Here is a 14,706-nt window from a genome sequence, read left to right as displayed (position 1 = left end):
TTTATACTATGAAAGAATGACAACCATCAAAATTAATTTTATACATAGATATGAAAACCTCTGCCGTGGTAATTACTTCAGATACCGCGGTAGTGGGAAATATTATTCCCAGTATACCACCTTTATTTAAATCATATAAATAAGCTTGTATATCTATTTACTGGCTGTTAATTTAATCATATGGACACATATGTTATAGATAAATAAATAATTTGAAAACTAGAAACAAATGAACGGATAATAAAACGCGAGGAATAAAGTAAATAAATAAATAAATAAATAGAGCTTATCAATAAAATAAACGGATAATGAAGTCTCTACCAGAAAAGAAAAAATAACTATAAAAACGTAAGATATGGATGTAACGGCGGTGAGGGTATAATATTACTTTAGATCAAAGCGAAAACTTAGACCAATAAACAACCGTCAACTTAAAATTATACCAATACATCCCCGCTACTACAGGTTGATCATATTGGATCGTACTTCCCTCTCTTATTTCATCCTCACCCTACTCTCTTCCTTCACAGCACCTCCCTCCAAATCCCCTACTGCTCATATTCAGAAAGTATGCACCCCCTTTTTCTCCACAGCATACACCGCACCCGGATACTTTATAAAATACGAACGTAACCTTGACTCCTGTTTCAATATCGCTTTTTTTTGTCTGATGAAGTGGTTTCTTTGAAATGGGATTCCACTGAAACATGTATGCACATATGTAACTAATTATGGTTGTATAATAAACAGACTATATATATATATATATATATATATATATATATATATATATATATATATATATATATTAGAAATGCTACGTCATCAGGCCAGACTACAATGAAACAAAATTTTAAATAGTAATTCTTTTATACAAAATCTTTCTCTTGTGTGAACAGGAACGGAAAATGAAATAAACACAATAAAAAAAGATAGAAGGAAAAGAAAGAAAGAGGGTAGATTTGTGTCAAATATTTTGCAAAGTTCCCTGAGAAAATAGTTGCATCATTCTACCGCTCCAGAAAGTATCACACCTCCGACACAATCCTCTATTACTGCCATATGAGGAAAGGTATCTCTCACATCACACTTTTCTGCATTGAAAGAATATAGAATTGGCTTCACAGTCAAGTGGAGATGGTCATTTTCTTTTCGTTACAATTCCTTTCTTACAGAAGAGATGTTGTAAGTCGTTTTCTACTCTATCGTGATATTCACGGTAAGTGCCCAACTAAATTCCAATCTCAAGATGTACTTTGTAAAACATTCATCTATCTAAAACTACTGCAAAGTGATTTCTTTTCTCCCTGTTCAAACCTACAACCAAATGGAATATCCATGAACAAAGTTTCTTTCCTAAAAAGATCCCATTTCTAGAATACGATACCGCTAAGATGATTCCTAGCTCATAATGATATATAATCTATCCCGGGTTACGCTAGTATGTTGGAAATTTTGATTTTGCTGGCAAAGTGGTTTGTGCAAAAAGAGTTCAAAGTGTTAAGGTTGACGTATGTCAAACACCGTATCTAGGGTCAGCGGTTACAACTAGGGTATCATTCAGGTAGTGTGAAAGAAAACGATGCATAAAAAAAGAGAAAAGATAGCTTTTCGTTCGCATGCAAGCAATTTGCCTTCCGGGCGAAACAGACATGAGAGTTTGCCTTCCGATTTTGGACGAGACCGACGTGTCGTGAGACGCAGAATGAGTCAAAAAAAAAAAAGAAAACACAAGAAATTTTAAGTCGACAATGCGATGCTCTTCTTCCCGTTCACTGGTAGACGAAATAAAGACTCCATGCCAGAAAATCGGCGTTATGTTTTCATCAGATGTTCCTTTACAGCATCGACCAGTGACAGGAAGAACTGATCAACGAAGACCAAGATGAAAAGAAACAGAAAAAATATGGTGACCTCAACGCTATTTCACATGATTAATGGTAGCCGAATGGATACGGCCTCCGCTAATCGAGCCAGAGATGTCTCGTGTCGCGGGGTTCGAATCGTTCGACTGGTAGTAATCGTGACACCCTGCACTGAAGAATCCCGAAAGGATGAAACACTAGTGTCTGTAGGTATTTAATTATTATAGTAAAAAAAAAAAAAATAATTATGACAGCCCCTTTAAGAAATACGTTTCTTATCGTTGAGCACTTTCTGTTGAATTAAAAAGTCGGTCAATTTAGCTCTTATGCGTAGATCATCGTATAACGATTTGATCACTGTCTGTCTGACGTAATGAACATTTAAATTAAAAATGTTTAAAATTCAACGCTATTTCACATGATTAATGGTAGCCGAATGGATACGGCCTCCGCTAATCGAGCCAGAGATGTCTCGTGTCGCGGGGTTCGAATCGTTCGACTGGTAGTAATCGTGACACCCTGCACTGAAGAATCCCGAAAGGATGAAACACTAGTGTCTGTAGGTATTTAATTATTATAGTAAAAAAAAAAATAATTATATATATATATATATATATATACACTAGAGGTGACACGACCACATCTACCAAATCCATAGACATCAATAGGCGATCACGGCTACATGCGTACATATTGGGACGTACTAATAAAAGACACTACGATTAATAAGAATAGACACACGTGCGATTACGATAAATAATAGATAATATATAATAATAATACTACTAATAATAATATTAATAATAATAACAAAGACAATCGATCTCCTCTCCTTCCGAAACAATAAGCTGTATACGAAGTTATATGCTGGAGAGTTAACAACCAAGAGATATAATCTTCAAAGTTGGACGTAACCTACGACATTAGTAACCAGTCTCTTCATTTTTTTGTCTTCCGCAGGAGAGGACCGGTGGTTGTCTACACTCCTCTTGCAGCAAGGTTACCGGGTCGAATATTGTGCTGCTTCCGATGCCATGACATTCGCACCCGAAGGCTTCAACGAATTTTTCAACCAACGTCGACGCTGGTCACCATCGACAATGGCTAACATTATGGATCTGTTGCAAGATTGGCGCCACGTGATACGCGTCAACGAGAACATTTCCGGCTTGTACATTTTCTACCAACTTATGCTGTTCGTGTCGGCCATTTTGACGCCGGGCACTATTTTCTTGCTGATTGTCGGTGCCGTCAGCACGGCTTTCCCGTCGATTACCCTAATCGAATCGCTTGTCATGAACCTTATCCCCCTCATTTGTTTTGTGGTCGGCTGTTTCCTGTTTACATCCGAAATGCAAGTAAGTATCACCCTTCAACGTGTTCGGTGACAGCTATTTGAAGTAAAAACTATAAATAAAAACGGATTCTGGAATCTGTTAAATAAAGTCGAGTTGTCTAAGTGTGCGCGTATTTGTATAGGTAAATTAAAAGTAAAAAATTACAAAACAAACAACCACAAAGTTATTATATATTTGATTGACGATGTCTTGTAGAAATAATATCTATTTTTTTTTAATATTCATTAACTGGGAATCAACTTGGCTAGGTTTCGTCAGAGGATAATTTTTTAAGTATTATTATTAAAGGGGTTTATTTTTAGAGTTTCACATCGTCAATATCTGCAACATAAAGATGAAAACCATCCAATTGTTGAATGCATGAGTTCAGTCATCATAACAATGCAATGTGCAATCCCTCTGATTTATTCGGGCAGAATAAAAAATAGGAGAAATTACTTTTTGAACGCCTCTTATATACGGCCTAACGTTCACAGTTACTCACGATCGGGAATAGATACATTGGGAGCATTGCCAAGGCTGCTGCGAAGAAGGTAGGCTCTCTCTACCGTGCTAGAAAGCTACTTATGCTTGAAAGTATCCTGTACCTCTATAAGGCCACCATTCGCCCATGTATGGAGTACTGTTGTCATATTTGGGCTGGTGCGTCTACTACTAGTTTCTCACTCCTGGACAGGGTTCAAAAGAGAGTTGTCAACCTGATAGGTTCTGAACTGTCATCTAAACTTCATCCTCTGTCTCATTGACGAGATGTTGCATCCCTCTGCCTGTTCTACAAGTATTTTAATGGTGAATGCTGTGACGAACTACAAGCACCTGTACCTTCTCAACGCAAATACTCCCGACAAACAAGACAAAAAAAATACAAAACAAATACTCACAAAGTTGATATATTCTTTATCGGGATTGTCCTGTGTACATAATATATGAATTTAAAAGAAATTATTTATTCTTTAGGTGTCAACTAGGCCAGGTTGCATCGGAGTTATTTTATGTACTAATTTGGAAAGAAAACAGAACAATTTTCCATTGTCTATAGTTTTGGGATGAGGTGATTTCATTATGGATTTCTTTTTTCGGACTTACTGCCTCATCTTTGGTGGTTTTTTCCACTACGTTTCGGCCGTATCATCCTTCGGCCCTCTTCATGTGTCATGGCCGAGGCGACTAAGACGTTGGAACAGACATTGCAAGTCTCCAAGGTGCTGAGTTCAATCCTGAGCGAAAGCAGTGACAACACAATGGCAGCGACAGCGATAGACGCAGCAGCAACAGCATTAAGCGGTAGCAGCAGGGACGGCCTGAATGGAACGAGATCATGGTACCCCCGTAACAATGAAAGGTTGGGTTCGAAATTCCAAAAAAAAAAAAAAACAGTTCTCGAGTTCGAGATACACCTGAAGAAAGTCGAAGGATGATATGGCCGAAACGTAGTGGAAAAAACACCGAAGATGAGGAAATGAGTCCGAAAAACGAAATCCATAATAAAACAATTTTCCACTACAAAACAACCAATTGCTATTTCGTAAAAAGAATACAACCAAACCAAACATCATAAATAAATGTTTGGAGATATCGAAAACATCGTAGCATAAAAACTTTTTTCAGTAATATTAAGTAAATTAAAAAAAAAAGGTATGTATGCCGTAAACAAAAACAACCAAAACAACCAAATACTACTACGAAAATGGTTACTTTCTTTTACTATAACGATTGGGGTTCTACGGCAGTGAGCGAGTAGGTTGGTTGGTCGGTTGTTTTTGTTTTACGGCATATCAACCCTTTTCAGGTTATTTAATGCCGAATCCGGTGATTTTGAAGAACAATTTTTTAATAGAGTATATTTGTTTGTTTTTTTTAAGTCGATTTCTATTTAACCCATAGTTGGGACCCTAACAGGTACTACCAGTTCGAGTCAGAGTGTACCTGGGAGCAATGGCAATTAAAGGGTGGCTCCACACTCCCCAAGCCCGCAAGCTGGGGCCTTACCATCGGATATAGTTTAAGGTCATATCCAGGACCAGTGAGCGAGTAGGGTTAAATAGATAAACATACAATTGATACAGCGAACTATAAACGCATCGACGGGTTAAGAATATAGAAATTTGAAAAAAAAATGGATACAAACTAAGAATTTAAAGGCAAATAGGAATGTAAAATAATAATTGTCTCGGGCGTCAAAGAATGACATAATTGTCCAATGTCAAAAGAGATCAATTTTAGAGAGAACAAAGAATGTTTAAATATAGCGGTAGCGACCGAATTGAGACTCAGAGAATCGGAGAGTGAAAACGACAGAATTTCAAATAATGTCATCAACCAACGTCTGAAAAGCGGGATGGGGTAGGGTGTAGAATTGCATGTGCTTAAATACACCCACACACACCCAACGCGTTCATAAGGCCAGTGTGTGACATGCCATATTTTACTCTCCCAATGACAATGAAGTGTGTACGTAATACATATGTGCATGAAACAAGCATAGATGCGGATGTAATACAAACACACAAATTTTTTAAATGCTACCTCAAAAATGGGTCTGAAATAAATAAAACGTACATTAACGTTTTAATCCACACGTGAAAATAGTTGATTTGTTTTGTTAACGTTGAAGATATTTGTTTTTCTTTTGCTATTTTATGCATCATTTTAAATTATATTTAAAGTAGAAAATGTTATTTTATATACATATATATATATATATATATATATATATATATATATATATATATACTAGCAGTTCAGCCGACTTTGTTCGGGCCCTATGTACTGTTCATAACTTGCACTATGTGTGAATACACTTGATGTACGATTGCAAATGTTTAGACCAAAAATTGTCTAGGTAATTTCAATGTTATTAGAAAGTACACACACACACATATCTATATCTATCTATCTATATATATATATATATATATATATATATATATAAATATATATATATATATATATTATATACATATATACGAGCAGGATGCCTTACTAGGCTAAAATATGATCTTTTGATTAATGCAAATTTTGTATTTATTATTATATTATATCAGACTCAACGTATAGTAATGATTTAAAAAGTTTTAAAGAAATGACTCGTGCGCCACCACCGAGAATCGAAACCTAAACGTTTAGTTTACGATTTGCATTGAATTTGATCCATAATCATTGGATATCGATCAGGCCAGTTTCAGACGTTGCCTTAAACTTGGGTCTTATATTTGAGATATTTTCGGGATCAAAATCCATGCATCTGATATACACGGCACAATCACGTTGACACACCGGTTCTCGTTAGAATGCCGATGTTAAGCAACGTTGATCAATACCAGATAGTATACCTGAGAGGACGTTGACACCTTTCTGTAAAAATTGCAAAAACCTAACGTCGTCTACCCTGACGGTAATATACGAACGACTAAAAATCGCTTATTAATTTAATATTCCCATAAAACTTCCTCGTTCGGAGGAAACCAGTTTACTTAGTCTTGGATGAGTGCCTTTCGGTAATATATTTTGATTGAAAATAGAATAAATGTTTCAAACGTAACGTTTAGTATCATTATATCTTGGTTTTTATCTTCGTAAGGAGTACATAAAAATGGTGCAAAAAGAGTATTCTCCTATTTTCTTATATATAAAGATACGCGATGAGCATTGTATGAGTATATTGTACTGTTGTAAGTAAATGAAGACGTAAAACAAAACCTCTTTCCAAGGCTTTATTGAACAAAATTCACTACTAAAGCAAGAGAGAAAGAGCCCAGTCTTTTAAAGAAAAAGGAACACATGCAAAATCACGTGGCAGGAAACTGAATTTGCATATCTTTTTTTTTCTTTCTTTTTTTTTTAAACAGTAAGAACAAAAAAAATTAAATTAAAATATAATATATATATCTATTCTAGTTGTATTTGTTTATTTTTAATTTTAATTATACGCTTTGATTTTAATATACTTTAGTTTTCATGTTAAGGGTTGGCGAATGTATGCGCTCTCCTGAGTGCCGTTTTTTTTTTTTCTCTTGTATTCATTTAAAAATGAAAGTCTTTTTCTTTCTCTCTTCAGCTCATGGTATCAGCCGTAATGTCATGCATTTATACGTTGGTGATGATGCTCGTCTTAATTGGTCTCGCTCTGCAAATGACCAACGAGGGCATCTGTTCTCCGACCACCATATTCTTCATCTTCATGGTTTCCATCTTCCTGGTGGCCGGAATTCTGCATCCTCAAGAGTTCATTAATCTACTGCACGGTCCCCTTTACTTTCTGACTGTTCCCAGCACCAGTATGCTAATGATTTTGTACGCAGTCTGTAACTTGAATATCGTGTCTTGGGGCACGCGAGAAACTAAGCGAGCTGACGGTACTGACGCCAAAAACAGTAATACGGAAAGCGGTATGGCACAGGAGAAACAAAGGGGAAGCCCCAGTTGGAGAGATCAGAAATGGTTTTCTTTCCTGAATCGCAAGACTGGTTCCCAATCTGCGATCTCTAACGAGACCAGTGATTACGCCTTCTCGTTTGGCAACCTCTGCAAGTGCATGTGCTGTCCGAAGCCAACCGCCGGATCTGACGTTAAGATGGACGCGATCATGGATAAATTGGAACGGATCGAACGATCGATTCATGCACTTGATTCCGAAGGGACCGAATGTGTGAGCATAGAAGAGGTGTCGATACCCGATGGAGGCCCGTTTCCGAAAAATCATAAAGCTGTCCCGATTTTGGAACCGAAGAATGGTAAAGAACACGGAAGTAATGAAATTGAAAATGAAAATGATGCATGCGTAAAAGGGGGATTTACAAACATAGAAGCCGAAACTAATGGTAAGTATACAAAACCATTTTGTGTCAGGTGTATCAGATATAGATAGATAGATAGATAGATAGATGGATAGATAGATAGATAGATAGATAGATGGATGGATAGATAGATAGATAGATAGATGGATAGATAGATAGATGGATAGATGGATAGATAGATAGATGATAGATAGATAGATAGATGGATAGATAGATAGATAGATAGATAGATAGATAGATAGATAGATAGATAAGGTCGAGGATTAATTTCAAATTCTCCTAATCCTTTCTCCCTCTGACTGTCAGACAAAGTCATCTATTTACAGAGGTGCTTTGTATATTGTATTATTCTGTGACTTGTAGTTCCTACAATAATATTTTACAATAGAGTAGAAGAGAGATACCTTCTGTATATTTTACTCGTTGTTAGCTCCTGGCATAATCATGTTGATCCAGCAGGTCTCTTGGAATCGCCGAAATTAAGCAACAATGATCCTGACCAGTACCAGATGGATAACCATTTGGGATGACTTGGCGCTGTATGTATTCAGATGAGCGGGTATGTATAATACCCAAGTGTTGCTTGCACAGTTTCAGATCACCATTAGGCAAGGTGTAGCACCTGTTAGCCTCGCTCTGATATTCAAGAGTGTTACCATGCAGGGAAGGGGTAGATGAAGTTCTTTAGTTACTGTGAAGGCAGTATATAGAATGGCGAGCTCTGTTGAAAAACCAAACAAACTAGTTTGCATATCAATGAATTAGAAGCCCTAAATAAATAAATTATAAACTATTGGCAGTGATCTTTACTGTTTTTTCCATAATTAGATCACATTAACCTAACCGAGAATTGCCCTTAGTGACCCCAGATTGATTTAAAGAAGGATTTCAATATGATCTTTAGATTCCGTGTAAATTTAAACCTCATTGAAACTCATTTGAATGTTCTAATCGATGGCACATTGACTTCTATAACCACTAAACAAACATGGACCTTTATGCAAGGTGTTCCAAGATGTTGAAATATAAATCAGTAACCAAATAGATGATTAATCTTGCATTGACTGAGATTTTGTTAAACATTAATCGTATTTATTAATCTGCCTTCCAGAGGGCACATCGTTATATAATAATTTATGCTTCTTTTATTTACATTTTTTTTACCACAGATAAAGTTCCACCTATACGAAAATTTTCTCTGCAAAGTGAAGGGAATCGATGGTGGCAGCAGGACCCTGATCTTCAATCGAAAAAGATCCGATATATCAACCGGAATGAATGGGAATTTTGGGAAGACCTGATCGCCAGATACTTGCACCCGATCGATAAAGATGAAAAGAAACAGGAAAAAATCGAAGAAGACTTAAACACTTTACGCAATCAAGTCTGTCTTTTCTTTTTTATTGTCAACGGACTTTTCATTGTAGTTATTTTCACGCTTCAGTTGATTAACTCCGAGAGCCAGGGTAAAGGATTAGCGATTCCCCTTCCTTGTAAATCAAGATCCGGGGTTCAGCTAACCATTGAACCGATTTCCTTACTTTTTATGATAATATTTGGTCTTGCGCTGACGATCCAATTCCTCTCAATGATTTTCCATCGACTGGGGACACTTCATCATATCATTGCATCCACAGACATCAATTGTCTCCGGTTGAACCAAAAAGAAATTGCGTCCATGGATATCCAAAGTAAAATCCAGCTTGTTCGAGAACTACAGGGCGAGAGTCGGGACGACGATGATACTAAATCGGTGGTTTCTACTGCAACTCTGGATAGCGTCGACGAAGAGGACAGCTGGGCGGATGAAGTGCCGCGCGTGAAACGGCGTAAAACGGTCATGAAAATAGTGCACAACAAGAAGGTCAATCAAGACGCCAGTAATGACCTGGGTCACAAGTTCGTTATGAACTTCATGAAACTAGCCGACGATCTCCGTCAGACTGAAAGCGATGACGAGGCTCACGGCTCAGATGAAAGATCCAAAAAGAAATCTTTCAGCCGGAAAAGTCGGAAAGGAAACCCGAAAGGAAGCTTAAAACTAAAGAAGAAGCAGTCGTTATACGCCCTCGCAAAACTAAAAGACGATAAAGAGGCCGTGTTGAGCAAAGCGGAATTCATAGGCGAGAAATGGAAAAGGGAGAAACAAAAACAACAAACTCGACAAGAGCAGGCATATGCACTGCGTAGCGGCGATGAGGAGACGAGCGGCCAGCTGAAAGACTTAACAGGTGACTCTGCGGTATTTACCAACCAGAAACAGGTCAAGGCACTCAAGATGATAAACGAAGAAGAAGCGCTCAAAAGAAACACTGGTCCCTACAGCGAGACCGGAAGTAACGCTAGAGAACAAAATGGCAGACAGGAAGAAAATAGAAGCGAAACTACGATTATGGTGACGAGGCCGAGTTTTGACGGTGCAGTCAGCAGTGGAGAGCATAGTAAAACGAGTACCCTTGAGTCAAGTTCGATCCATGATGGGGGAGATCGACTTGTAACCGGAAGTCCGTTATGCGAGGGTGGATTAAGCGACACCAGTCGGACGGATAGCGATATACAACTGATCAACCATTATTTTGAAGGTATAGATGCACCTTCGTCGGAATCGAACAGTTCTGAAGATGAAGAAAGTTTTCATTCATCCGAAAAAGTTTCATCGCAATAAGATGCGATAATGCATTCTGGATATTATGTATTATAGTAGACTAACAATCAATCAATTTATTACATGTCCATCAGTGGCGTAGCTAGAGAGCGGGGGGTGAGGAGGCGGTCCGCCCCGGGTGACAGCAAAAAAGGAATGACACAATGTCACCCCAAGAAAATTTTTTAGCCAGGCTAAGGTGCGAAAATAGTCTGAAAATAGGATATATTTATCATATATTATGTAAAGTGTTTAAGTTTTTAATATTTTCTAAAATATTAATAACTGTTATATTCTTTAAACTAGTAACTGACGAATATTTTTTTGCCGATGTTTATTGAAAACTCTAAACCCTGTATTTTTTGTAGTTTTTACTTTGAAATCATTTGATGACATTCATTTCACTTTTTTTTAACTGTAAAGAATAATTGGAGAAAGGATTTATATATATATATATATATATATATATATATATATATATATATATATATATATATATATATATATATATATATATTCTCACCATTACGCTAAACGCTGCTGTGTGGGTAATGGATTTAACGATAGATATATATATATATATATATATATATATATATATATATATAAAAAATATATATATATATATATATATATATATATCGTTAAATCCATTACCCACACAGCAGCGTATAGCGTAATGGTGAGAAGCCTTGACTGTCATTTGGGCGGTCAGGTTTCGATCCTGGCTTGGGGCAGTTGCCTGTCTAGCCGCACTGATGAGCTGCGAAACAGTACTGTATGTGGATTAATATATATATATATACAGTGTCGTATCTAAGGAGGCGGTCCGATTGACAGCAAAGGAGGAGTGACGCAATGTCATTGGGGATGACATTCGAGCAGACCGCCCTGAGTGACATTTACTCTAGCTACGCCACTGATGTCCATACAGGCATTTAATGCTAAACCATCTTTTTATGTACAGAAAAATCATCAATATACTAAAACTGTTGATCATCTTCTTTTACTAAAGCTTTTTTTCCTGTATATCTCCTTGATATGTGTGCGTTCGTGTATGTGTGTTCGTGTGTATGTGTTTGCGTGTGTGTGTGTACGTGTGTGTGTCTTTTCTATAATTATATATATATGGTAGCTTCCTTCAGTCTTGATAGACTATGGATACCCACTGTAAGGTTGTCTGCGCGTGGAATTTTACGGCAAGAGTTGCGCAATCTCTAACTACATCTCTCCTGAGTAAAATACCAGTGGCAAGTAAAGGTTCAGGACGACTAAAGACAATACCGAGATGAGCGAATATCACATACAGTGCCTACAATACCTAGCCAGGCTCAACGTTGCTTAACTTTAGTGATCTGACGAGAACCAGTGTGTCAACATAATATATATATATATATTAATTTTATTTATACAAACATTAATGGCTACATATGTGCATACATGTTTCTGTAATCACCCACGTTGGGGGATTACGTCTTCAGGCCAAGAATTACCGTCAAAAGTGATATTTCCACCAAATACATTTTTCTATTTCGTTTATCAAGTTAGAATACAATCTGGGTGGGAGTCATAAAAAACGGTAAAAGGATCAGTGAGGTCTTTGAAGATTTATTTAATTTTATTTATTTTTTGTTTTGGTTTATTTACCTTAATGTAATTTTTACTTTATTCCTGCGTAGTTTCAGAGTTATTGTCTAGTTTCAGTAAATAAAATAAATAGCGTACAGCATGGATTCGCTTTTGAATATATGTATTAATATGTGTGTGTGTGTGTGTGTGTGTGTGTGTGTGTGTGTGTGTGTGTGTGTGTGTGTGTGTGTGTGTGTGTGTGGCGGTGTCTGTGTATGTGTGTGTTGTATGTATGTTGCGTGTATGTGTGGGTGGAGGTAGGTTAAAAGGCACCGGTCAGTACTTAGTTGACCATAGCTAAGGTTCTTAACTTACAGACTCTAAGACAAGAAAACTAAATTCTCAAGTACCTTATGCCATAAAACCAAAAGTTAGGTGGGATGGGGGAAGGGGAAATGAAAAAGATGTTTATTATTATTTTCAAAAACCTCACTGATCCTTTTACCGTTTAATTGATATCATGCGCAAGAAATCTATACTCTGGTGGATTTTGCTTTACGCCTTCAACTTGCTTTGGGGTAGGGTGTGGCTGATGCACTACCTCAGTCTTCCTTATGCTAATTGTCAGGCCAAAGGCCTTGCACGCGGCTGAAAATCGATCAAGAAGAACCTGGGCTTCCTTAAAGGACGTGGCTACCAGTGCGGCATCGTCAGCGAAGAGCAAGTCGCAAATAATTTCGGTGTGAAGAAGAGTCTTGGCCTTAAACCGTTGATGGTTAAATAAGCCACCGGATGACCGAAATTGAAACTTGACACCAGTGTCCAAATCATCAAATGCATGTTTCAGCATTAGTGAAAAGAAGAGCGCAAAGAGGACTGGCGCCATTACACATCCCTGTTTGGTCCCATTCGTAACATCAAATGGACCAGACATCATACCATCTGAGACAACACTGGCCTTCATCCCCTCGTGAAAGGAAATGATCACGTTCAGCATGTTTTCTGGAATACCAAGCCTTCTTAAAACTTTCCAAAGAGCATCGCGATTCACAGTGTCGAATGCCTTCGTCAGGTCAACAAACACCATATACAATTCCTGATTTTTCTCACGGACCTTTTCTGCCACCTGACGTAAGGAAAATATCATGTCAATGGTGCCGCGACCCGACCGAAACCCACACTGTGACTCTGGATACACCTTATCAACGAGACGATTTATGATTCGGTTTAGAATGAGCCTAGCCAGAATTTTTCCTGCAATTGAAAGCAGAGATATCCCCCGATGGTTGTCACAGACATTCTTGACTCCCTTATTTTTGTAGAGATGTTTGATGCAGGCATCTTTGTAGTCCTGTGGAACTCGGCCTGCTTTCCATATCTTTACAAAGAGAGCATGGAGCTTTTTTACCAGCACATGCCCACCATGCTTGTACACTTCAGGCGGAATTGGATCCTTTGGTGATGGGGACTTGCCAGAAGTAATTTGTTTGATGGATTCCCATATCTCCTGATAAGCAGATTCCAATGACAATTCTGGAATATCTGGATTCTGAGTGTAAAATTTTGTTGTAAATTCAAAGACTCATGTTTTCTTTTTATAATCTTCGTTTATTTCCTGGATTTTTTTCCATTACATCTGTTTCATTGATGAGTAGGCAATTTTACGATTTATGTTTCCATAAAAATATCCTGGCCCCATCAACTTCTTAAGATGTTTATCCATTAGATTTTTACAACAAATGTTATATTTTTAACATGCTGGACATCGTATTTGGGTATATATATATATATATATATATATATATATATATATATATATATATATATATATATATATAAAGAGAAAGAGAGAGGGAGAGAGAGACAAAAAAGGGAACAAATGAAGTCATGTGTCCATGAACGTTTCGTCTGTATTGTAAGATTTCTTCTGGGTGGATCAATTGAAGAAAAATAAAATACCAGTATAATATTTGAAAATATAGTTGTTATGAAAAGTTTGACTTTGTTAAATTTCAGAACGAGAAAGTCGTTTGAAATTCAAAAAGTTATAGTGTCGTGAAGAGAGTAAGTTTTTTTTAAAGTCATATTTTTTAGACATCAATATGTATTTCAAAAAGATATGATGTAATTTATATTCTAATAAAACATCTTTATTTCCTCACAACTCTACAACTTTTGGGAATTTGTTGTTGTATTTGCTGTTGTTGTTGATGTTGTTGTTGTTGCTGTTGCTGTTGCTGTTGTTGTTGTTGTTGTTGTTGTTGCTGTTGCTGTTGTTGCTGTTGTTGCTGCTGTTGCTGTTGTTGTTGCGTTTGTTGTTGTTGTTTTTTTGTTGCTGTTGTTGTTGTTTTTGTTGTTGCGTTTGTTGTTTTTGTTGTTGATTTTGTTGTTGCTGTTGTTTTTGTTGTTGTTGTTGTTGCTGTTGTTGTTGCTGTTGTTGTTGTTGTCGTAGTTGCTGTTGCTGTTTTTATTGT

At 37.0% G+C, this 14,706-nt stretch overlaps 1 protein-coding gene across 1 annotated transcript in view; it reads left to right on the top strand.

Moving 5' to 3' along the window:
- LOC145286386 (chitin synthase chs-2-like) overlaps positions 1–10,684 on the top strand; it is a 74,625-nt gene extending 63,941 nt beyond the window's left edge. The window contains exons 13-15 of the mRNA XM_080135314.1: positions 2,826–3,223; positions 7,281–8,043; positions 9,189–10,684. Coding sequence (XP_079991440.1) covers positions 2,826–3,223; positions 7,281–8,043; positions 9,189–10,684 — 2,657 coding nt within the window. The remainder of the gene's footprint in view (positions 1–2,825; positions 3,224–7,280; positions 8,044–9,188) is intronic.
- Positions 10,685–14,706: the final 4,022 nt, after the last annotated feature.

Source organism: Euprymna scolopes, chromosome 10 (assembly GCF_053919585.1).
Source record: "Euprymna scolopes isolate OS-2025 chromosome 10, ASM5391958v1, whole genome shotgun sequence".
NCBI lineage: Eukaryota > Metazoa > Mollusca > Cephalopoda > Sepiida > Sepiolidae > Euprymna > Euprymna scolopes.
The sequence above is the reverse complement of the archived record's forward strand: the minus strand, read 5'-3'. Positions and strand labels throughout refer to the sequence as shown.